The following is a 26,330-nucleotide window of genomic DNA, read 5'->3' as shown; positions in this document are numbered from 1 at the left end:
TCTCTCTCTCTTTCTCTCTCTCTCTCTGTCTCTCATGAATAAATAAAATCTTTTTTTTTTTTAAGTATCTGTTTGAGTCCCTGCTTTCAATTCTTTTTATTTTTTAAGTAATCTCTACAGTCAGTATGGAGCTTAAACCCACGATAACCTCGAGATCAAGAACTGGATGTTGTACAAACTGAGCCAGGCAGGCACCCCCTCGACCCAGCCTCCCACCTTCAATTCTTTTGGGCATATACCTGGAAGTGGAACTGCTGGATCCTAAGGTAACTGCTCAAGAAACCACCACACCCTCTTCTACAGTGCTGCCCCATTTTACATATGGTCATTTTTTTTGGTTGTTAAATTATGCTCATCCATTCTTTGCTGCAGGAGATTGATACTTGGATACACTGAACCAATACAAAAAATAGACTTTAGCTGAAATCATGCAGTGAGTGTATCATAGAGGTATCTGCCAAACACTTAAAATTACCATGTTGAATAGTTGCCGGGACTCACCAGCTATGGTAGGGGAGGTGTGTTGGTGAGGTGGGGCAGAAAGATGATGTTGGGGCAGTCAGAGAAGGAGTAGAAATAATTCCACATCCTGCCACTCATTCTCAGTTTGGCTCATCTGACACTGAGCTTTGGAGGTGATGAGCAACAAAGGAGGGAGGAGAAGACAAAGAGCAGTACAGTGAAGATAGATGGTTGGTGTGGGTCCATCAGTTAAATGTCTTAACTAATTGGTGTGAAATTTATTTCACTGAGAGTCTGTCTTGTCCCCTACTTCGTCTCCAATGTTCTTGGAGCCCGTTTCCTTTCAAAAACTTTAATAATGTACAAAGAGTACAACTGACTCATAGCCTTTAAAAAAGTTGAATGTGGAGGTGAAATACAATTGTACAACGGCCTTAAATTTGTGGGGAGAGAAAGAGACTGAGATCTAAATACTTTGGCACTTTATTCTTCCATCCTTAGACCAGTCGCCTCCTGAAGCCATGGGAAATCACAGTGCTTTGGTATCTGGAGAGCGGTGAATGCAGAGGCATATCTGCAATTTTTATTTCTGGTGGGCCTTTGTTCAAGACAACTTTTCGATCTTCCCCGTGGCAAAGCCTTTCACTGTGATTCAAAAACAGAGAGTCTTCTAAAGGGCCAGCATGGATCCCACGCACTTCTGCATGCTAAGGGGTTGGGAAAGAAAAATTCACTGTAAATCACACCAAACAGCACTTGACTAGATGAGGGTGGAGGTTCCCCAATAGCTTTTCCTAACTCCCCCTGTTGAGAAGGAAGGTCTAGGGGCATCTGGGTGGCTCAGTCAGTTAAAGCATCCAATCTGATTTTTGGTTTTGCCTCGGGTCACAGTCTCAGGGTCAAATCCCCGCAACAGGTTCTATACTCAGCACGCAGCTCAAAGTCTGCTTGTGCTCCCTCTACCTCATCCCTGAGCACACACCACATCCATTAACTCTCTCTTTCAAATAAATAAATAAATAAATAAATAAATAAATAAATAAATAAATAAATATTTTTTTAAAAAAAGGAAAGATAAGAGAGGTCTAGTGGACAGACCAATATAACATTCCTTTTTTGATTTTTATTTTTAGATGTTTGTTTCTTATCTGAGAGACGAGCTCAGGAGAGCAGAAGCAGAGGGAGAGGGAGAAGCAGGCTCCCCGCTGACAGGGAGCCCAACATGGGGCTCAATCCCAGGACCCCGGGATCATGACCTGAACCACAGGCAGAAACTTAACCACCTGAGCCACTCAGGAGCCCCAACAGCACCCCCCCTTTTCTTTAAAAGCAATGGTTTATGGCTTGCTTCCAGACCACCAGGAAGAGCGACATGGACTGCTAATTAATCATGCACTTCACTGCTTATGTGACCTTGTACAAGTCACTTACCCAGCTGTGAGACTCAATTTTCCAGAATATAAAATGGGTGTTAGTCAAGGATTGAGTGTTAAATAAAACATTACATGTGAATGAAAAGATTTTGCCAACTATGAAATATAAGATCAATATTAGCTCTGCTGCCACGGCAACTGGGCCAGGAGAAAGAGCAGCCACCTGAGCTACTGTCTTACATAAGTATCTGTTTCTGGTTCTTGGTTTCTGCTGAATTGCACTAGGTAGGGGGGTGGGGGGTGTTGGGTAGGTTGGGGTGCAGCCCCATCTCCACTATGCTGTGTTCTCACTGTGATGTTGTTGCATAGTTACATCCTCTCTGGTAGAAAAATGAAGATAAGTAAAAGGAAGGAAAATACAGCTAGTATTCACCCAGTGTACATTCCTTTCATTCAGTTCTCACTTAATTTTCATTTTTACCCTGTCAGGGAGAACTTTCTCTACACCAGTCACTAATTTTATTTTTTAAATTGTTAGGAACACTGTCAACTAAATTGTGCGAATGAAACAGCTATTAGAAAATTATGCCAGATTATAGCTCTCAAGAGTGAGGTCAAGATACATTCAAGACAGTTTTTGTTGTTGACTTCAGCTCAGAGTTTATGCCATGTAGTTCTGGCAAATGAAAAAGAAAAAGTCAATGCTAATATTGTCACCATGCTAAAGCTATTTAGGACAGGCAAAACGACTTGACAAGCCACTGAATTACAAGAAATACAACCCAATATTAAGCCTGCAGAAGTCTTCATAACCAGATAAATGTGATGTTTTGAATCTTGACTTACTCCATTTTATATTCGTTTTCAAAGTATCAGATAAAAGTACATACAAAATAATCATCTCAGGGCAAATAGCAGCTTCATTTACTATATTGTGTTTCTGTAGTTTCTAAGAAAATAAAGCCATGGGATGTCTGGGTGGTTCAGCGGTTGAGCATCTGCCTTCTGCCCAGATCGTGATCCTGGGGTACTGAGAGGAGTCCTGCAGGGGGCCTGCTTCTCTCTCTGCCTATGTCTCTGCCTCTTTCTGTGTCTCTCATGAATAAATAAATAAAATCTTTTAAAAAAAGCAATATTTTTGTGATATATTCTGTATATCGTATATATTCATATTATATTAATATTCATATTATATTAGTATTCATATATTAATATTCATAATAGACATGATATGATACTCTGTCTTTGTAAAGTATATTCAACCTTAATTGTTTAGCTGCTAGAAATTTGCATATTTATGCAAACCCATTTCTTTCTAGGAATCCTAATTTGAAATCTCCTGCTATAGTCTATTACAATGGATTCTCTTCTTTATTTTTTTTTTATTTATATATTCATGATAGACACACAGAATGAGAGAGAGAGAGTCAGAGACACAGGCAGAGGGAGAAGCAGGCTCCACGCCAGGGGACTTGATCCCAGGACTCCAGGACTCCAGGACCACACCCTGGCCCAAAGGCAGGGGCTACACCGCTGAGCCACCCAGGGATCCCCTCTCTTCTCCTTTAAAGAAACAACTTACCTTTTCACAAGTGATCCCATCTGTCTGAATTTGGAAAATGTTTTGAAAATACTGACTGAATAGCAATGCTTAATGGGAAGCAAGTCTTATCTGTAAATCTAGCCAAACTATTCCCATAGTTTTTAACCTGTATATGCAGTATAGCTTTAAAAATGCATGCTCTGTACTACAACTTGAATGTTAATGGCACATTTTGTTAATATTAATTGTTTTGTTAAAGACTTATTTATTTTAGAGAGAGAGGGAGAAAGCATACACTAGGAGGGGGAGGGGCAGAGGGAGAAAGAGGGAGGGATAGAGAGAGAGAGTCTTAAGTAGGCTGCATGCTTAACTCGGAGCCCAATTTGGGGCTCTACCCCGAGATCATGACCTGAGCCGAAATCCAGAGTCAGATGCTTAACCAACTGAGCCACCTACGTGCCCCATTAAGTTAATTCTGTGAGTTGGTATTATGCAGAGAGAAAGGTAGGCAGAGATTTCTGAAATAAATATTTTATCTATTTCAAGATTGTCTTTAGGTAATTTGAATAGCTACTGCTATTTAATTCTTCCTTGCAAGTTTACGTAAAAGTGCATCAAACAGTTTATAGTTTTTGTCAGACAAAAGAATGGTGGTTGCCAGGGCCTGGAGGGAAAGAGAAATGGGGAGACATAGGTCAAAGGGCACAAACTTTCAGTTCTAAGACCAAGGTTTTTGTTTGTTTGTTTTTTTAAGGATTTTTTTTATTCATTCATGAAAGACACAGAGAAGAGAGAGGCAGAGACACAAGCAGAGGGAGAAGCAGGCCTCATGCAGGGAGCCTGATGCGGTACTCGATACCAGGACTCCAGGATCAGGCCCTGGGCTGAAGGCAGACGCTCAACCACTGAGCCACCCAGGTGCCCCTAAGACCAAGTTCTGAAGATCTAATGTTCAGCTTGGTAACTATAGTTAATAATACAGTAGTGTATACTTGAAAGTTGAGGAGAGTAGATCTTAAGGTCACCAGAAGAAAAAACGAGTTAACTATGTGAGGTGATGGATGTGTTAATTATCTTGATCCTGTTAATTATTCTACAGGGTGTATGTTTATCAAGTCATCACTTCGTTCACTTTAAATGCCTATGTTTATTATTCCTAATAAAGCTGGAAAAATATAAACTTAAAAATAGCCTTTGTACAGTTATCTATGCTTATTCAGAGATAAATTATACCATTTAACTATGAATTTTTTATGATGGACATTTATAGGAAAATACCTTCAGATTCATATTCCTGAATATCATGTTTTCTTTCCAAGGCATAATGTAATGTCGTGGGATCATCCCTTGCTTTAATGAAAACCGTGGCAAATGAACCTCAGTAGACCTGAAAATGAGGAAGGAAGGATATATATCTGTTGAGTTAAATACAGTCATTTTAGCGTTGTTCGTGTGTTGTGTCTGTGTTTGGACCCCCATGACTGTAGGACAGGGAGCTATGTCATTGTTTGATGCTCATCTAATAATGAACCCATTAAAACTCCAAGTATCACCAAGATCAAGAGTCAGGCTGGATATATCTGTCCCTGTAACTTCATGCCATCCTTTACAAATTGCTCATGATGTTCACTTAACCTGATCCTAAGGAAGAAGGCAGCACACCATGATTTGCCCCAGGCCTACCCGTGGCCTGAGGAAGTCTCTGGCCAGCCACAAACAACAGCTTCTGAATTTAATAGTTGCTTTACACTCAGGAAAGAATTGCTTTTTCTGCACACATATCGTTTCCCTCTGGAACATAAACCTTTCTATATAGATGCCAAGGGAAGCACAAAACGCTTGTCCTCATCTGTGTAGCTCCCAGACGGCTAACAAAACAAAACAAAACACTGGGATGCCTAGGTGGCTCAGTGGTTGAGCATCTGCCTTCAGTTCAGGGTGTGATCCCAGGGTCCTGGGATCGAGTCCCACATTGGGATCCCTGCATGGAGCCTGCTTCTCCCTCTGCCTATGTCTCTGCCTCTCTCTCTCTCTCTCTCTCTCTCTCTGCATCTCTCATGAATAAATAATAAAATAAAATCTTAAAAAACAAAAAAATGAAACAAAACACAACCCTCCCTCACCCCAAACCCAGAACCCTCAAGTCCTCACTTATTAGAAGGTTTATGTGAACTCTCATCAGAACAGCTGTTGGCAAGTTTAGGTAGGATAGGACAAGTGTCTTTCCCTGAAGCCATCACTGCCAGTAGGGACAGAATTCTCATCCAGAACTTCATGAACTCACTCATCTAATTGTTGCCTCAGACAGAACAGTCTGGCTAACTTCATAGCAACCCATAGCAGTTACATCAGCAGTTGATTAAGAATGTGGAGTTTAAAAAAAAGAAAAGGAAGGGATCCCTGGGTGGCGCAGCAGTTTGGCGCCTGCCTTTGGCCCAGGGCGCGATCCTGGAGACCCGGGATCGAATCCCACATCGGGCTCCTGGTGCATGGAGCCTGCTTCTCCCTCTGCCTCTCTCTCTCTCTCTGTCTGTGACTATCATAAATAAATAAAAATTAAAAAAAAATAAAAAAATAAAAAAGAAGAAAAAGAAAAGAATGTGGAGCTTAAAGGGTGCCTGGCAGGCTCATTTGAAAGAGCATGGGACTCTTGATCTCAGGGTCATGAGTCCAAGCCCCATGTGGGCTGTAGACATTAAATAAATAAAACTTACAAAAACAATTTTTTTTAAATGTGGAGATTAGAGCTGTTTTTAGTGTTTTTTATACCCCTAGGATTAAAATATTCTTCTCGTGGACCACTTAAAAAATGGGGGGCACCTGGGTGGTGCAGTCAGTTAGATGTCTGGCTCTGGCTCAGGGCATGATCCCGAGATCTGGGATTGAGGTCTGCATCAGGCTCCTTGTGTGGAGCCTGCTTCTCCCTCTGCTTGTGTCTCTCTGCCTCTCTGTGTGTGTGTGTCTTTCATGAATAAATCTTAAAATAAAAAAAAAAAGAAAGAAAGAAAAAGAAAGAAGAAAGAAAGAAAGAAAGAAAGAAAGAAAGAAAGAAAGAAAGAAAGAAAGAAAGAAAGAAAGAAAGAAAGAAAGAAAGAAAGAAAGAAAGAAAGAAAGAAAGAAAGAAAGAAAGAAAGAAAGAAAGAAAGAAAGAAAGAAAGAAAAAGGCTAAGCAGCAAGAATTATTGCCAGATAGTTTGGTGAGACTATGGAGTATATACCTAACAATAGTTTGGATAAGCATTTCTTTTTGTCAAGTGATCTCCTCGCCCAATGTGGGGCTTGAACGCATGATCATGGATCATGGATCAAGAGTCGCATGTTGTACCAACTGAGCCAGCCAGGAATCCCTGAATAGACATTTCTAGATTTGGATAGGCAGAAAGGTTTACAGAAGAGTAATTTTAGTAGACAAAAACATAAGGAACCTTGTAAGTTGAAGTATTGGGGAGGACTCCAGGTTCTGGCCTGTGCCCCAATGGGACTCTCAATCCACTCAGACCAAGTTACCTTGCTTCTGGAGCATGTCTTCGAGCAGAAGACTGTGAACCCCCAAACTCTGCAATCTTAAGAGGACATGCCACCTCCCTCAGCAGAATGCAGAGGTTTGACATCAGTCATGTGAATCACTGTTCAGCAAAAATATAGAAAAGTGTACAAAGATGTGGAGAAATTCCTTCAGGGGATCTGGCCATACACCACTTACAGGGAGCTGACGGTGAGCGTGCAAGGCAGCAACAGGTCACCTACCAGTGCTTGAACTAAGGAGCAGATAGGTAGATCCTTAGCTGAGGAAGGGGCCAAGGTGCCATTTCAAAGAGGAAAGATCACAGTAGATTCTTTTTCCTACATCTACTCTTAGTCCTAGTGTGACCTGGAGGTTGAAGGTAGCCCAATGGGCTGCTAAAGCCATCAGCCAACAGCAGTACCTATGTTTTGGTGCTTCTCTTTCCAGAGAATGCTCTGGGGTGACTTCACAGGGCTCTGTAAGGTGACTTTTTTCCCTACCTTAAAATTCTCACCTTGATACTTGCCCTGAATTGGATTTCTTCTGTGAGGTTAAGACAGTTCTTTCACACTCATGATTAAAGCTATCTGGAACACATCGAAAATCCTGCTGAACATTTTGCATCAATCCCCTCAGCATATGGTTTCAATGAGTATTTGTAGAATTCCAGGAAGTTAGTTTCTTTTTTTTTTCTTAATTTTTTTTAAATTTTTATTTATGATAGTCAGAGAGAGAGAGAGAGAGAGGCACAGAAACACAGGCAGAGGGAGAAGCAGGCTCCATGCACCGGGAGCCCGATATGGGATTCGATCCCGGGTCTCCAGGATGGCGCCCTGGGCCAAAGGCAGGCGCTAAACCGCTGCGCCACCCAGGGATCCCAGGAAGTTAGTTTCTATTCACTGGCACCAGTGAACACCATTTGATGCCCTTCTCTGGGTCATTCAGGAAGATTCTGCAAAATTATTATTTGTGAAGATATTCGAGAGAGCCAGTGTGAACTCGAGCCCTGGGGGTGGAGGGGCAGCGGGAGAGGGAGAAGCAGCCTCCCCACTGAGCAGGGAGCCTGAATGAGGTTCAATCCCAGGCCCCTGGATCAATGAGGCTCAATCCCAGGCCCCACTGAGCAAAAAGCAGACGCTTAACCAACTGAGTCACCCAGGTGCCCCTGCCACTTTAAATGCCACACATTCATGTAAATTCTAATTTTTCTAGTGAAAGTGATGGGCATTAACATCTGAGGCTACTTCATTTTCACCAGTAGCTGTTCCATAACCATTTGGAAACCATGGATTTCTGGATTGTGTTAGGATTACATCCTAATGTTAAACAGAAACCAACACAAGTTGTTTTTTTAGCAATCTATAACGTATCATTAACACATCTTGTATTCTTTTTTTAAAAAAAGATTTTACTTATTCATGAGAGACACAGAGAGAAAGAGGCAGAGACATAGGCAGAGGGAGAAGAAGCAGGCCCCCTGCAGGGAGCTTGATGTGAGACTCAATTCCCGGACTGAGATCACGTCCTGAGCCTAACGTTCAACCACTGTGCCACCCAGATGTCCCAACACATCTTGTATTCCTATCCTGTACTTTTACCAAACAGTAATAAAGTTTTGACAATATCTAAATAACAAACATTAAACAAAATAATTCTGCAGAGGGGCACCTGGGTAGCTCAGTGGGTTAAGTGTCTGTCTGCTTTCGGTTCAGGTTATGATCCCAGGGGTTCTGGGATTGAGTACCTCATTGCGGGGGATGGAGGTGGGGATTTGTGTGTGTGTGTGTGTGTGTGTGTGGGGGGTCCCTGCTCAGCAGGGAGTCTGCATCTCCCTCTCCCTCTGTCCCTCCCACCCCTGCTTGTGTTTCTCTCAAATAAATAAATAAAATCTTAAAAAATAAAGTGGCAATTAAAGGAATGTTATCTTTCCCAATGTATTACACTTTTAAAATCACCCCTTGTGAATAATTTCAGTAACAATATTCAGTTACCTATTCAAAATATTTTTCTTCCCTTGGTTATAGCAATTTTATACAAGAATATCTGAGATTAAATAAACGGTCACTGGAGGGATGCCTGTCTGGCTCAGTCAGAGAAGCATGAGACTTGTATTCTCTGGGTCTGGAATTCGAGCCCAGGATGGGTGTAGAGAATACTTAAATAAATAAATGTTAAAAAAAAAAAAAAAAAAGTCACTTGAAGCTCATTAAGGACTGCCCAAAATCCAATTTTATTTGTGCATTCTTTAAGAATAAAAAGCAACCAATAGCCATTTTCTTATTTTCCCACTTACACCCTTAGATCCAACTTCAATGACTATATATTCCAGGAACTACAGAAAGACTTTAAGTGTGGTCTATAAAGAATTTCTAATTGCTTCCTACATATTTTTGCTTAACCTATTTTATAAACTATAGTGAACTCTCAGAGCATCTTCACTACCTTTATGTCCTTCAATAAAAACGAATAATTTGACACTTCAGGCAGATGTAACATTTTTAATACCCAACTTCCTTAACATAAGGTAAAACAAACAGTCTTAGGCAGGCAACCACTGTCAAGTTTTTAAACATCCATGGTAATTGCACAGGTATGGATCACATTCAACATTTAGTATATGATCGAATAATCAAAAAGAAGTAACAAACAAAGTTAAGAGCCAAAACTTCTTTGAAAAGCTTCCAATGTTAATTTACTTCTGGATAAGTGGTAAGAGCCATCAGTATAAAACTATTTTAATTTTTAGTCTCTGTCCTTAAAACTGCCTAAAAGTTCTTATTAGAACACAGAAAAACTAAATTTGAGCACATCTGTAATCTTAACAACTTATGTGTCTTATTAGGATCTTTTAATGGAATGTTTTGAAACCAATCATAATTCACTTGCGAGGATTAATCAGAAAAAGAGAATAAATTTTTGAATGGCATGTCATAATGACCTAGACAGAAATAATTATCAACTAGTAATAACTAACACATGCACAGACTGAGAAATTAAATTCTCTGCTATATTATAAAGTATTTTGTAAGACATGAGAAATATTTCTATCAATAACATTCATCGCCCCACAAATTCAACTTTAAACAAGACAACAGTTCTTTCTCTCCAGATTTTTATGTTTATCAGTGCAAAGTAAAACAAAGCAATCTCAGTAGAAATGGCTTATTACAAGGTAATTCTAGAAAGGCTTATTCCTCCAAATATACTAAAAGATGTCCAAATCATTAGAATGATCAACTTCAATGGCTTCTTCTGGGTCCAATTTTGTCTCCCCGTGGCCTTCCTGCGGCTCGTCCAGAGAGGCCAGGGCCTCATTCGTATCACTCGCGAAAGTTTCTCGTGATGTATCATCATCTTCTTGAAAATTTAGATTTTTAATAGCTTGTTTCATCTTTTTTCCCAACACTTGTGTTCTCCGCTTTCTAGCAGCCTTTTTATTTTCATACTCCTTTTGATTTTCAATGTAGAAAATGTCCTACAATAAAGAAAGGATTTGAAGTAAAAACTACCATTTACTGAACATTTATTAGAAGGCAGGCCCTAGATTTATGTTCATCATCTCCATTTCTCACAAAAAACAAATATTATTAGATTCCTAATAAGACACTGAATCCAAGACAGCAGATAAGTCTCCACTGCAAACAGACGATGAAGCTGTAATTCAAACTCAACCTCATGTCAGTTCCAGGGCCCATGCTTATTCAAGCATAACCCATCTCTATATATCCAATATATCCAGGTTTCCTAAATGGGAAGATACAGTAGAGAAATCATGTCGCTCAGGATTTAAATAAAATATAATTTGTCACAACAAAATGAAGTCTTTGGTTTACTAACTTTGAAATGTTATCATAAGCATACAGGACTGCACATGCTAAGAAACCAAGCCATGCCTGAAGAGTGTGACTAAGTATGATCACATAACCTACACAATGAAAAAAAAATCCATCCCTGAAAAAAAATTACTGTAATTAACATGAAGACTGTAAATTTGTCAAAAACTTATACGATGAGGCATAAAAATAATATAGTCAGCATTGGGATATATCCCAGGATGTAGAAAATGGATTTTATAGAAGAAAAATGAGATTGTTAGTATAGTATTTGCACCTTGGCAATCTGAAATCTCCAGCTCGATCACTGCTGTGGCAGTCTGCTATGTGCACTGCAGGATGCTTAGCAGCATACTTGGCCTCTATCTATTAGCATAGACCCCTACCCCCCCCAACTGTGACAACCAAATACATCTCCAGGCATTGCCAAATGTCCTCCAAGAGGCAAATTACCAGTGGACGAGAGATGCTCAAGAAAATGCATTTCAGTAAACTACTACATGGAAAAACGTAAAATGACATCTGGGAACCTTGATATGACAGAGAAGTGTAATTTCAGAGGGCACAAAAAGAAAAGGAGGCCAGGAATCTAGAGAGAAGGCCAAAATGACTACGCTAGGGCAGAGAAGGTTCAAAGGCTTATAATAGAGGCCAGGAGAGACAGAACACACTTCTGACAGCCTCTGATCTTCTGGGAAGGGACCATTAAAAGCTATAACCAGGTCAGTCCCTCTGATATTCTTAAAGTGCACAAATCACAAATCCTTCTTGTTTATAAAAAGCAATGTGGAGGATGGTGAAATAAAGGGGCCCTCCCCTATAATTTATGCTAAATAGTTATAAGCAATGTACAGAATCAGCAGAGGAAGGAGTAAGAACACTGAAACTAAGAGGACAAGGGAAAGTTTCAGAAGATGAATGCTTTGATAGAAGGAGGAATAGAAGTATTTGCTAAAGAAATGACAAGGCTGGGGGTGGAGAAGGAGGGTACATGTGTAAGTGGAAGAAGGACAAAAAAAGGGACTTCAGGTAGGTATCATTTACTGAATGAGCACATTTATATGCCAAGCATTGCACTAAAGATTCTTCATTCTCACCAGAACCTTATGAAGTGGGTATTACCCTTCTTCACAGATGAGGAAAGCGAGAGTGCCTGCTTCAGCAGTGCGTACACTATAATGGGACAAGGAAAGTAAGGCACAAGATTGCAGAGCTAACGTGTGAAAAGTAAAAAGTGTAAGCTCATATATTAGTTCTCCAAATTCACATTCTTAAAGCCTACTGTGTTGCCTTCACAGAAGTATGACAGTGCACAATTTTTTCAACACAGTCTACTTACCCTAACAGAGGAGAGATCCAAAAGAAGCTGCAAGGGGAAGTATTTCCATCTCACGGGGAAGCACATCCAAACATCTCGATAAGAACAATTCTAAGTAGTACAATCCTTGACAATACTAAGCAGAATTATAATGTTTCCCTTTTCCCTCTAAAGACATCAAGCTCTATTAAAAAGGAATGGCTTTCCATAGGTTCTCAATCTGCTCCAGGGGATTAGAGTTTCCTCTAATAACAAAAGTACTCAATCCATGCACATGAAGAAAATTTGGAAAAACACAGAAAAATCTTATAAGCCAAAACATTTATAATCCCCTGGAACAGATTTACATATCAATTAATTTTCCCATGCTTCCTTTTTGTTCTAAATTTGTACTTTGCCTTTTTAAAAAATTCGACATTATTTCATTTTTCTCTTTTTCTTAAAAGTGCTTCACAAATGTAGAGGCTACAACATAGTCATTTTTAAAATGTCCCCCTTGGTCAACACTCCTATATTACTAGATTTCCAAAAGTTTGTTTGTTGTTATAATGCAAAGCTTCTGGTAGCTTAACATAAACTACTAACATTAAAACCTTGGGACACCTGAGTGGCTCAGGGTTGAGCATTAGCCTTCAGCTCAGGGTGTGATCCTGGGTCCAAAGATAAGTCCCACATCGGGCTCCCTACTGGGAGCCTGCTTCTCCCTCTGCCTATGTTTCTGCTTCTCTGTGTCTCTCATGAATAAATAAGTAAAATCTTAAAACAAAAAAATACCCAAATTTTGAAAGTTAGAGAATTCTTTTTATCACATCATGCTATTTCTCTGAAAAGCATGACATTTCACTATTAACAATATTTAATATTACTTAGAATAATGCTCCTTTTCAGTGTACACGTTTTGTTAGGGATTATACCGTGAAGAAGAAGTAAGCAGTAAACTCTGTTCTACTCAATAGGTGTGTCCCCACAGAAAATTACATTGTTACATATTTATCAAAGTCATTGTTCCACTGAGGAAAAAAGGGCAGTTGTGGACTAGAGATTTCAAATGTGCAATAACAGTAACATTTCCTGTAGGAATTTCAATAAAGATTTAAAAAAATAACTGGAAGTGGACAGCCTGAAAACTCGAGGGAAAAGAACCTAACATTCAGCAGCTGCAAAATAAACTCACACAGAATGTAAGCTTAAGAGAAGTGGCTTTTATTTATTTGTCTTCATTAGCCTTATAAATGGCTAAACTATATTCTCTGTCCTATACTACCTACTTTTACAACACAGAGAATAAAGCTGCTCACAGTATCTGTGTTGTCTTCGTACCACCTCTTTCCTATGCAAGAAGCAATTTCTCAATCTTGATCGTATCTGCTAAACGCAATCATGTTCCTTAATTCACAAATTAAAAGATAAATTCTGAGCTGTGAAAATCTCACACTGTAAAAGAACTCCCATATTGGACCTTCTAGTAATGCAAAAATGATTATTACTGACCAATTTAGCTTCTAACTTCTTTTTTTTAGCTTCTAGTTTCTAAGAACTACTGGAGACAGAGGAATGAATAAAACAAATCCATGAGGAGACAATGACCAGAATGTGGTACATTCTATTAGGTAACCATCTCAGACTCTTCAAAAGGTCTAAATAATTACAGAAAATGGGGAATTAAAAAGCTCAAATAAGATACAACAAATGAAATGTGGAAATCTAGATAGTATCTGGGTTTGGAGGAGGCAAAAAGGTAGACAACACTTTCTTGGGACAACTCAGGAAACTGGAATAAGGTCAAGGTATTAGATGATACTATGAAATTGTTTTTCTTTCTCTTAGGTGAAGCTGTGTAGGAAATTGTCCTTATTGTAAACAGATACTTATTGAAATAATTAGGGTCGAGTGACATGATGTTTGCTACTTATTACCAAACGGTACAGAAAAACAACTCTAAGGTAAGAATCTCAAAATACTAACAACCCCTAAATCTAAGTGCGGGAAGTCATCCTATTATTCTTTCATCTATTCTGCATGTTTGAAATTTTTCATTAATAAGAGATTGTAGGAGGGTAGTAAAAATAATGGTGGGCTAAAAGACCAGGAAAATGGACATTAAGGAAATTGTGACCTTGGCTTGTAAAGGGAACAAAGAGGAGGCATACGTTTTACTTGAAATGAGACAATGACAGAATTGGTCAATTTAAGGCAGAACACGTGATGGGGATTTAATAGAATATGAAGCTAAAACCCAAGCAGAAATGAAATTGTGGGGGAAAAAAAAGAAATGAAATTATGATAGATCTTAAAAGTCAAGGATACTATAATTTTTACCTTAATTTGTTCCTCGCTAATACTAGGAGTATTTTTCAGGAGATTCAGGAAAACTCCACCTGGTGTTCTTCTTCGACTACCATTCTACGAAAAGAAACAGAAAAGGATACTGTATAGACTCTTCCTATGAATAGTCTAAAAGCATCTCTTAAACAGATAGGTACCTAAAGAAATAATAAGATCTACCCTGATACCACAGTTTAACTGCAAAATCCTCCTCTCTTCTCCATACCTCCACATGATCTTTTTTTTTGTGATCTATCTTTTAATAACATGGTATTTATCACTTTCTAAAACACCTGAAGATATATTTATTCTTTATATATGGTCTCCTTCCCACTGCCAACTACAATGTAAGATTGTTGTTGTCCAGAACAGTGCATAGCACACAGCAATAAATAATCATACAAGAAAAATGTCCATTAAAAGAAAGTGAATTTGGACTTGTACCATTCCAACACTAGCTCTACAAGAGAAACTTTTATCATTACAGTATTAAGATACTAATGAATCTATAACTTTCTGTTCAACTAAACAAAAAGCTAAGTACCTTAGCAGTGACAAAGGTGCCAGGACATTCATGATTATTGTAATTTGTTTTGTTGTCAACTTCTGTTTTGAATTTTTTAAAGATTTGTTTATTTGACAGAGAGAGAGAAAGAGAGCGAGCAAGCGAGCACAGCAGGGGGAGAGGCAGAGAGAGAGGGAGAAGCAGGTCCCTGCTTAGCAGACAGTCAAATGTAGTTCCCCCACGGGCAGGAAGTGGGGAAACAAGCAAAATAGGTGAAAGGATTTAACAGGTACAAACTTCTAGTGACAAGAGTTCTGGGATGATGACCTGAGCCCAAGGCAGAGGCTTAACCAACTGAGCCACCCAGGCAACCCTGTTTTGACTTCTACAGAATCTGTGTTCACAAGCTATTTCCTCAGCCAGTGCTACCAATTCTAACTGGTTTCTTTTCTCTTCATTTCCATAGCATAATATTGATTTATTACTCTCATGTGATGTTACTATTCAGATTCATGAGGAGCAAATAAGATGCCGTTCAAACTTCATCCTCACCTTGTGGTGAAAGCTGAATTAAATGAGATCTCCAAAACCACTGTATGGGATAAAATATCACTGCCTGTGATCTGGCCCTAACCAAAGTAGTGCTCTTTCTGCCATTCTCAAACAGTGAAGTGTTTCTTGCTTCACATCTTTCAGAGTGACTAGTATAAAGACAAGAAAAAACAAATGTTAAAAAAAAAAAAAAAGAAAAGAAAAAGAAAAAAAGAAAAAACAAATGTTGGTGCGAATATGGAGAAAAGGGAATTTTGGTGCATTGCTGGTGGGACTGTAAACTGGAGAGCCATTATGGAAAACAGTATGAAGTTTCCTCAAAAAATTCAAAATAGAAATACCATATGATTCAGCAATCCACTGCTGGGTATTCACCCAAAGAAAGCATAAACACTAATTTGAAAAAACATATGCATCCCTATATTTACTGCAGTATTATTTAAAATAGCCAAAATATGGAAGCAACTTAAATGTCCAATGACGGACAAAGATTATAAAGATATACACACACACACACACATCACATTACAAGGTCATATATATGTATGATGAACTACCACTCAGCTATAAAAAAGGATGAAGTCTTGCCATTTACGACAAAATGGATGGGCGTAGAGAATATTATACTAAGTGAAATAAGTCAGAAAAGAGTAAGCCAAATGCCAGATGAATTCACATATATGGAACCTAAAAACCCAAACAAACTTGCTTACCAAAAATCCAAAAACAGAGTCCTTAAATACAGAGAATAAACTGGTGGTTTCCAGACAGGCAGGAAGTGGGAGAACAAGCAAAATAAGTGAAAGGGTTTAACAGGTACAAACTTCTAGTGACAAAATAAAGTCACAGGGATGGAAAATACAGCATAGGGAATATAGTCAATAATATTGTAATAACTTTTGGGGCGCTTGGTGGCCCAGTAGGTTAACTGTCTGCCTGAGGCTCAGGTCATGATCTCAGGGTCCTAGGATTCATGCTCCCTCCTCAGCAGAGTCTGCTTCTCTCCCTCAGCTCCTCCCCACCGCTCATGCTCTCTCTCCCTCTCAAATAAAGAAATAAAAATTTTTAAAAAACCGTAGTAACTCTGTATGGAGATAGCTGATAACTATACTCATTGTGGTGAGCTTTTCTGTAAGGTGTATAATTATCAAATCACAGTTATACAGCTAAAATTTTATGTCAACCATACCTCAGTTAAAACTTCGGAAAGGGGGCAGCCCTGGTGGCTCAGTGGTTTAGCGCCGCCTTCAGCCCAGGGCGTGATCCTGGAGACCCGGGATCGAGTCCCACATCAGGCTCCCTGCATGGAGCCTGCTTCTCCCTCTGCCTGTGTCTCTGCCTCTCTCTCTCTGTCTCTCATGAATAAATAAATAAAATCTTTAAAAAAAAAAAAAAAACTTCGGAAAGGAAAATGGCAAAGTGTAAAGGAAAACAAACACTAAAGTGTTTCTCAAGCCTTTTGTTTACTGTAGCTTCCCCTACCCCAGGAGCCTTTGCAGATTTTTTCCTATCCACCCCATCTTTTCCTATCCACTGTATCACCCATTGAATTTTAATACTCACAGATACACTGTATATATATCTGTGCTTTATACATATACATGTGGGTTTTTGTGTGTGTGTGTGTTTTCTTTTTTCTTTTTTTTTTTTGGTCCCAGAACCAATTTTTAAGAATCCATGAATTAAACGAACCAAAAGCAACATGTGGGTTCGTCATTGCTAACTACGGGCTGGGCACACTGTGCTAAGTATGTTATGCACATCATCCTGCTCAATCCTTGTAACATAGGATTAGTCTCCAGTTTGCACCTTTGAACAAGACGCTCTCTGAGAAGCCAAATAATTTAGCCAAATCTCACACCTAATAAGCTGCGAGCCCAGAATTCAAAAGAAGGTATCGCAAACTCCAAAACCTATATTATTAAAATTTTAGTTTTCAAGTCCCCTCCAGACTGTTTTCCTCAAATTTGAGCCTGTACTCTCAATTGATTCTATAAGAGATCTGCTGTTGACTGTATACTAACGGGACAAATTTATGTATGGCTTTTGTAAGGTAAGTAATAATTGGAAAAACAAACTATATAGAATTTTAAAATTCAGTTTTCTGAAATTTGAACCACACTGTAACACACTGATAAATAAGAGATCCTAGAGACAAGTTATTTTGTTTAAAAAAAAAATCACATAAAACACAATATAAAACGGAAACAACAAAGCAGTAAATCTTACCATTATAAAAAGGCCACCATTTTGTTCAACTTCAGCAGTTTCCATCAGAAGTTCAATCGCCTTTTTGTTCCCAATTATCCTCACTACTCGTGCTATCAGATCTTTCTTTGGTTCCTGCAACCTGATAAAGAGCAAATCCAGTAAAGCAATGTTAATCTCTTTATTTGTTGTATAAAGTTGAAGAAATGTACCTTTGTCTTCAGTTTAGTCCCTATGTGGAATCAAAATCCTATTCTGGTAACATCTGCTTTGAAATCTTTAGTATTTAACCTTAGAGTCACTGACATGACAAGACCTCTACCCTCAGTCACCAAGGAGACAGTGAACTCAAGGTTCCATCTCAAGTCTCACAACTGGCCTTTTCATTTTGCCGTAATGGATCATGATGAATTTCAAAATGAATGTGCACATCCAGAAAGGGAAATGCAGGCCTAAAAGCAAAAGAAGTTAAGTCCACTCTTGTGGCAACAGACATACATTATGCTTTCAATTAGGCCTAGAAGTTGATTCTCCTAACTCCAGATATGTGTGGGAGCTTTAAAGTGGATATGATCTTTCTCAGGCTCTCTGCTACAGAACAAACTATCATTTAATTTATTGATGACGTGACGTCTGGGTGGCTCAGCGGTTTAGCACCTGCCTTTGGCCCACAGCGTGATCCTGGAGTCCCGGGATTGAGTCCTGCGTCGGGCTCCCTGCATGGAGCCTGCTTCTCCCTCTGCCTATGTCTCTGTGTCTCTCTCTCTCTGTCTCTCATGAATAAATAAATAAAATCTTTAAAAAAATAATAATTTACTGATGACTTACTGTAGGATCAGCAGAATCCTAAAAACTTTGCATGCATTATCTCAGTTAATTGTCTCAACGGAAGTAGGTACTTATTTTCATCTTACCATTGAGAGGTAAACACACAGAAAGCATAAGTAACACTTCTAACGTACAGTCCACATTCCACAGAGATGAGGGACCAACTCACCAACTCTAGTTCTCCAACTAGACCTAGCTTCCTTGCTCCTTTTCAACAAAAGGTAGTGCATTATTTGGAAAACAGCACGAGACTAGGAACAAAATGAGGTTTAGTTCCAAATAGGACACTTAAAATTGTGACTTTGGACAAGCCGTATGTTTTTTTTTTTAAAGATTATACTCACTTATTCATGAGAGACACACAGAGAGAGGCAGAAACACAGGGAGAGGGAGAAGCAGGCTCCCCACAGGGAGCCCGATGCGGGACTTGATCCCAGTACTCCAGGATCAGGCCCTGAGCCGAAGGCAGACACTCAACCGCTGAACCACCCAGGCATCCCTGGACAAGCCATATTAACTATGGGGTCATAGTTTCCTTATCTGTAAAGTGAACATTTTGGTTTACAAAATCTCTAAATTCCTTTCCAACACTCAAATTCCAAACTCACTGTGTAGGTTAAAAGTCCAGAAAAAAAAAAAAAAAAAAAAAAGTCCAGTCCTACCATTGACAGGCTGGCCTGAAAACTAAATACTTGTTTTCGTACCAGCAATATTACTCTTGAACCATATATGTTTTCAAATCTGTGATACTGTTCATTAATGACTTAGAGCTAAGAAAAAGTTAAAATTGAACTTGTTAAAAGAAAAAAAAAAAAAAAGGAAGTATCAATTTACCATGTACCAAGAAATTCAACTTCTAGGTACTTATCCAGGAGAAATTAAAATACACGTCCTAGTATCCGCATGTCAAAGCTCATAGAGCATTATTCATAATAGTCAAAAGGTGGAATAGTAATATGGACATTTTTAAATGTATATAAATAAGAATAGTAAGTAAGGGATCCCTGGGTGGCGCAGCGGTTTGGCGCCTGCCTTTGGCCCAGGGCGCGATCCTGGAGACCCGGGATCGAATCCCACGTCGGGCTCCTGGTGCGTGGAGCCTGCTTCTCCTTCTGCCTGTCTCTGCCTCTCTCTCTCTCACTGTGTGCCTATCATAAATAAATAAAAATTTAAAAAAAAAGTAAATAAATAAAACATTATTTTCAGTTTAAAAGCTACATTTGTTGAACTGAAACCTACTTTAAAAAAAAATGAATAAGTAATGATGTCTACTACAAAATGGACAAATCTCAAAAACATTTCACACAGAGACCACATACTGTATGATTCCATTATTACAAAATATCCAGAAAATGCAAATTCATCCCAAGAGAAAGTAGGTTGGCAGTTATCTGGGATAGAAACAAAGAATAACTTTAAATGGGAATATGAGGGGGATCCCTGGGTGGCGCAGCGGTTTGGCGCCCGCCTTTGGCCCAGGGCACGATCCTGGAGACCCAGGATCGAATCCCACGTCGGGCTCCCGGTGCATGGAGCCTGCTTCTCCCTCTGCCTGTGTCTCTGCCTCTCTCTCTCTCACTGTGTGCCTATCATAAATAAATTAAAAATAAATAAATAAATAAATAAATAAATAAATAAATAAATAAATAAATGGGAATATGGTCAGGATGGATCTATTAAGGTGATGGAAATGTTTTTAAAAGTGGTCTATGGAAAAAAATAAAAAATAAAAAAATAAAAGTGGTCTATGGTGATGGTTTTAAAACTGATAAATTTACTACACAATCAACACCCAAAGTGGGTCACTTTATCATGTGTACAAGATGCCTCAATAAAGTTATAAATGTCCATGAATGTCTGAAATCACTAAAAACAAACAAAACCCAAAACCCATGATTGAAAAAGATATGCTTTGATCTAAAGAGCTCCAAAGCACTAAATGGCAAGTCACCAAAAGTTCATTAAAAGCAAAAAAAAAAAAAAAAAAAAAAAAAAAAAAAATTCATAAAAGCCTTCAAAATTCATTATTTTATTAGGTCTCCCAATTTAAGGAAATATAGATACACTCCTATAACCAAGTAGGCCCATTCCTAAAATTAAAAAAATCTCCAAAAGAAACATCACCCTTCATGCATTTGGAATTATTTTATTTCCTATAAACGGAAGACAGTTCATCAAGTGCTCATTTGTAGGCCAAATTTTAATGCTCACCTGAAAGAAATTTCATCAGCCACTTTCTCTTGTGCATCATCCTCTGTGATCTCATACCGGCCTTTATAGTTCATTTCTAGTCTGTCCCCTAGTCTGTCTTTGACAGGTCGTTTCCGTTTGAGATGACCTTGCCCATTTTCCTCTTCCTTTGATCCCATTTTTTTGCCACCATGCATATATTCATCCAGCTCTTTGTCTAACTCTTTTGTATGTTCTTGAGATTCCCTCTTAAGTTTCTTAGCAAGCAAATAATTGTAAGTCTCAGATTGTCTGCTTTTGTCAATAGTACCCTCCATTCCCAAGATACCAAGTTCAGTAGCCACTGCATCTTGATTCTGTTCTTGTAGCACAGCACCCCATATATTGTTAACTTTCTTTCCTCCAGGAACAAGAGGTTTCTGGCTGCTCTGGCCAAACTGAAAAGGCTCTGGCTTTGGAGGAGGGTTAAAACATTTCTGTCGCTTGCGCTTCCAAAGGGAGCTATCATCATCTGAATCAGAAAAACTCTCTTCACTTGAATCCACGCTTTTAACAGTTCGATAATGTGATACCGGTACACATGGTGTTGCAGTACCCTGGAAGGGTCTCACGGTGCTGTCCCCACCTAGTGTTTTCTGTAAATGAAAGGAAATACAGTAAATTCCAAGAAACACATTAACTCCACTTACCACGTGCTATTTTATTTAAAAAAAAAAAAATTATTTAAGGATTCAGCTGGACCACCAAAGCAGAACAATCCTCAATGAATCTCTGAAACCAATCCAGTCCCTACTTTTCTAAAGTTCCACATGGAATTTGCCATTTCAAAACCACAAATTCTTTTTTTTTTTCACAAATTCTTATTTCTAAAGCGAATACAGAACTTAGTTCTAAAGCCTCTTTCTAAAAACTTACCAAAGGTCTTAATTCCCATGTCAGAGTATTTTCAGTTACTGTCAGAATATTTGAAAACGACAAGCACAGTAACTGTTAGTAGCAGTTGTGAAAATTAAAAAAGGAACGTCACTAAATAGGAGTCAATGGGCTGGAAGGAGGAGTTCTCCTGCGCTATCAAAGGAAAAGACCTGGCTTTGCATCTCCCGCAGGAAGAAGCCCATACCTTCCTAACACAGCAAGAGGAAGATTTTCTTCCAGTCTGACAACAGCCCAACCAATGAGACTGTCCCAACACAGCGAATGAAAGGGCACCATACTTTAAACTCTCAGTTTACTCCAATGAACTTTTTTTTTTACAGCCCCTCTCAACTCCTCCCCTTCTTCTATAAAAGAGCATTCTTCAACGTTTCCCCTTTGTCTATGGTTTTGCCCTAGCTTGCTAGTTCAAAGCTGCGATTCTCTGCTGTTCCAGAATAAACCCTATTTTGCTAAGATAACTGACAAGTTTTATTTTAAAGGTTAACCCGGTATGTTTCCTTTCTTTCCAAACATGCCTTTCTTGCATCTGGACACATCCCACTTCCTTTACACAGTTTAGTGACCACACTCTTTTGAGAGTAGATACAAAACTATGGGTAAAAACCCCTAACATACTACTTTTAAACCTGCACAGTCCATAGCATTAAGTTTACCAAGTCATGGGTCAATTTATGGAAAAGACTGAAAACCCAAACTGAAACCTTCCTATCAATTTCCTAAGACCTCCATATGCAAAAACGAACACCTTGGGGGCGTCTGGGTGGCACAGTCAGGTAAGCAGACAACTCTAGGTTTGGGCTCAGGTTATGATCTCAGGGTCATGAAATCAAACCCTACCTTGGGCTCTCCACCTTAGCGCCGAGTGGGCTTGGGATTCTCTCTGCCTCCCCTCTCTCTCTTTCCCTTAAAGAAATAAAATCTTTAAAAAAAAAAAAAAAGGCGGGGGGCGGGGGGGAGAAAAGGTACAACTTTTCTTCGTTGTACCAAACGAAATATTTGCTATGCTATTATGTGCTAGACACGGAGGCAGGAGGGGGTGATTTAAGCCCATAAAGAGGCAGTCATCCTCTTTAAGTCATCTTATTTTTTTTTAAAGATTTTATTTATTTATTCATGAGAGACACACAGAGAGAGGCAGAGACACAGGCAGAGGGAGAAGCAGGCTCCATGCAGGGAGCCCGACGTGGGACTCGATCCCAGGTCTCCAGGATCACGCCCTGGGCCGAAGGCGGCGCTAAACCGCTGAGCCACCCGGGCTGCCCTCTTTAAGTCATCCTAAAGAGGCATTTGAGAGTTGCCAGGCATTCCTGTTCACTGTACGGCTCACTGCATCCCGACAGACACCCTATCAGTGGCAGACTCCTCATTCCTAGTCGTACAAATTGGGGCACGAGGCTCCATCACCTGCCACTGGTCACACGGCGGCGGCGCCAGTTTTCGAACGCCGGCAGCCCGCCCGCACGAGGCCCGCCCAGGGCGTCCGCCCCTCCGCAGGGCCATCAACACAAACCCCCCTTCTGGAAAACCGGGAAGGGAATACGAAACCCGGCGCCACATCACGGCACGGCGAAGCCAGGTCTGATGGGATCATGGAAAACCAGGCCCCCAAGCAAACGAGGAACTCCATCCCCGGCTTTCCGGTCTCCCCAGCGGCTTAGGGCGGGAAGAGCGCCCGCGGCGGTTCTGCCCGCCGTCCCCCAGGTTCTGCGTTTGCAGCGACACCTGCGAGGCCGGAACCACCCACCGACCCAGCCCACGGCGGGGGCAGCCCGGAGGCTCAGAAAACCCGGAGCCGCACACAGTCACGGGCGGAGAGACGGCCGCACGCCTCGCGGCCCCGCCGGCAGCCAGAGGCCGGGTCCGGGTTCCCACGGCCCTGCGCCCCCCCCCCCGCCCCCGGGCCCGGCGCCGAGGCCCGCGCGCCCCGCCCGGCCGGGGACTCCCGCCGCCCGCCCCTCCCGGCCCCGAACTGCCCGCCGCCGGGCCGTCCGCACTCACCGGCACCTGCAGCGGCCGGTCGCTCGGTGCGACCGTCATGTCGGAGTCCGAGTCGGAAAGCTGCCCATCTTCCATGTCGCCGGCGTCCTGCGCCATCTTCCCGCGGCGTGGCGCGGCGGGGCGGGGCGGGCGGGGCGGGGCGGGGCGCGGCGGGAGAGCACTTCCGGCGGGGAGGCGGGCGGGCGGGCGGGGCCGCGGCTGCTCGGGCGCCCCCGCGCGGGGCCGCGGCGCCAGCCTGCGCCTCGGGGGCCGCGCAGCATCCTTGCGAGCTGCGCGCCGCGTGCACGGCTCCGGGGAAACCAATCTCCTGTTTCCCCAGCGCTTCGGCGCGTTTTCTCCCGAACTTTGTTTTTTTCCGAGCAGACCGAAAGCGGTGCGTGGAGAGCGGGCGTCGGGGATTCCTCCCTTGGCTTCCCATATCCTCCGCAGGATGCTCCGCACGGGCTTTCTCGCCTGGCGTTCTTGCTTCTGCACAATCCACTCTTCTCGTAGCTTCTTGCAGAGCCTTTCCGACAGCAGCCGAGGTGGTTGCCCTGCTCGGACCTTCCAGGGACTTGGCGGCGCTCGGTAGCTCCTGCCTCTGAGTTCTCCGCGAGGCGCCCGCAGCCGTCCCGTCCGCTCGTCTCGAGCTCGGCTGCAGGCCGCCCCGGTGCTCACGCCGTCCCCCGGGCATCCTTCGTCCTTCCTGCCTTCAGGGCTTCTGCGGTTGCTTTTCCTCTGCAACCTCCTCTGGACGACCCTTCACACCCCAGTCTTCGCGCAGGTTGTTCTCTTACATGATTCAGTTTCCATCGAATGCCACCTTCTTGGCGAGGCCTCTTTCGACCCCCCTCACTGAAACCGGATCCTCTACTGTCCGTCTTGAACGCTGATTTTTCTTCATGGCATCCATAGTCATATGCATATTTGTTTTGTCTTCTTTCTCCGCTGGAATGTCTGTCTTATTTATTGGTGTTTGTCTCCAGTGTTGAGCTCGCTGACTTATTAAATATAATAGGTGATGAAGAAATATTTATGGATTTTTTTTTTTTACCTAAAGGGTATTATTTGTACCTTTTACTATTCTGTAATCTTTTTTTTTTTTTTTTTTTTAAGAAGCAATAGAGGTGCCTGGCTGGCTCAATCAATAGAGCATGAGACTGGATCTTGGAATTGTGAGTTCCCACCCCACTTTGGGGAGGTAGAGCGTATTTATTTTTAAAAAAATTTTTTTTGGAAAAACTTTAAAGAGAAACAATTTATCCTGGACACCTTTCTGTACCAAAATAGAAAGATCTAGGGACGCCTGGATGGCTCAGCGGTTGAGCGTCTGCCTTTGGATCAGGGCATGATCCCGGTTCCAGGATTGAGTCCCACATCGGGCTGCCTGCGAGGAGCCTGCTTCTCCCTCTGCCTGTGTCTCTGCCTCTCTCTCTGTGTCTCTCATGAATAAATAAATAAAATCTTTAAAAAAAAAAAACAAAAAAACAAAAACAAAACAAAATAGAAAGATCTAGCTTCTTTTTTATGACTACCTCGCATTCAGTTGCATAGTCGTACCGTCATTTATTTAGTCTCTGATAGTGTCCATTTAGGGTGTAGCCAATTTTGCAGTTAACACGTGTTTTGTTTGTTGTTTTTTTTTTGTTTTACAAATTTGCTTTGTTATTTTCTTGTGATAAGTTTCTAGACTGCAGGGGTCCCTGGGTGGCGCAGCGGTTTGGCGCCTGCCTTTGGCCCAGGGCGCGATCCTGGAGACTCGGGATCGAATCCCACATCGGGCTCCCGGTGCATGGAGCCTGCTTCTCCCTTTGCCTATGTCTCTGCCTCTCTCTCTCTCTGTGACTATCATAAATAAATAAAAATTAAAAAAAAGTTTCTAGACTGCATAAAAATGAATGAATATAGATTTTTGAAATGTGAGTGTAAGATCTAAGACCTAGTCCAGGGCAGCCAGGGTGGCTCAGCGGTTTAGCGCCGCCCTCAGACCAGGGTGTGATCCTGGAGGCCTGGGATCGAGTCCCATGTCTGGCTCCCTGCATGGAGCCTGCTTCTCCCTCTGCCTCTCTTCCTCTCTGTGTCTCTCATGAATAAATAAATAAAATCTTAAAAAAAAAAAAAAGACCTAGTCCAGTCCTTTTTTGACAATGAAAAGAGATTACACAGCTCAAGTATTTGAAAGACTCCAGGTCTCCTAACTCTTAGACAACTTTATTGTTTTATCTTTCCTACATAGACTTACAATCCCCCTGGACTTTATCATGTGTGGTGTGAGGTAGGAGTAAAATTTCATGGTATAATTAACATTTGACTACGTTGGATGCAACCAAATATTACAAAATGCAGAGAACAGCTCCCCAACCTCAAGAATTTCTCCATTGTTTTCCTCTAGAACTTTTAGAGTTTTGTTCTTACTTTTAGGTCCTTGGTCCATTTCCAGTTCATTATTGTAGATAATATGAAGTGAAGGTCAAGTTCATTTTTAGGGGCTTGATTATCCAATAGTCTAGTACCCTTTGTTGAAAATGATGGGGGAACAGAGGAGTAGCTGAGGACAAAGCACATTGACAAATCCTTGAAACAGGGAGAGTGACATTCCTCTACAGACTCAACTGCCTCGATGTTCATACTTTGCTAAGGGCAAAAGGCAATCTTAGCCTGACTCTCAGGAGCCTGTAAGCCTACTTTAACATATAAAAATTCCTTTAGAAAATTTCTTTTAGCTCTAGACCCCCAAGATATGTGTTGGCAATCATCCCCCAAGCGCATGGCCCA

General features: G+C 41.0%; 2 protein-coding genes across 3 annotated transcripts; both read right to left on the bottom strand.

Moving 5' to 3' along the window:
- Window positions 1-929: 929 nt before the first annotated feature.
- SPMIP10 (sperm microtubule inner protein 10) lies at window positions 930-5,687 on the bottom strand. Its single transcript, XM_072840813.1, has 3 exons — window positions 5,530-5,687; window positions 4,657-4,765; window positions 930-1,169 (listed from the first exon to the last, which is right to left on the bottom strand). The coding sequence occupies exons 1-3, from the start codon at window positions 5,664-5,666 to the stop codon at window positions 960-962; spliced, it is 456 nt and encodes a 151-aa protein (XP_072696914.1). The 5' UTR covers window positions 5,667-5,687; the 3' UTR covers window positions 930-959.
- Window positions 5,688-9,089: 3,402 nt separating this feature from the next.
- Window positions 9,090-23,707, bottom strand: PHAX (phosphorylated adaptor for RNA export). 2 transcript variants are annotated; one of them, XM_072840811.1, is made up of 5 exons: window positions 23,577-23,707; window positions 20,664-21,277; window positions 17,646-17,766; window positions 14,354-14,437; window positions 9,090-10,358 (listed from the first exon to the last, which is right to left on the bottom strand). In XM_072840811.1, exons 1-5 carry the CDS (start codon window positions 23,670-23,672, stop codon window positions 10,089-10,091), a joined length of 1,185 nt encoding a protein of 394 aa, XP_072696912.1. In that variant the 5' UTR covers window positions 23,673-23,707; the 3' UTR covers window positions 9,090-10,088. The 2 variants fall into 2 exon arrangements, with proteins under 2 accessions (XP_072696912.1, XP_072696913.1); XM_072840812.1 differs by lacking the exon at window positions 14,354-14,437.
- Between the last annotated feature and the right edge of the window lie 2,623 nt (window positions 23,708-26,330).

The sequence above is a fragment of the Canis lupus genome, chromosome 10 (assembly GCF_048164855.1).
Source record: "Canis lupus baileyi chromosome 10, mCanLup2.hap1, whole genome shotgun sequence".
Taxonomy (NCBI): Eukaryota; Metazoa; Chordata; class Mammalia; order Carnivora; family Canidae; genus Canis; species Canis lupus.
Note: the sequence above shows the minus strand (reverse complement) of the source record. Positions and strands in the feature narration are given on the sequence as shown.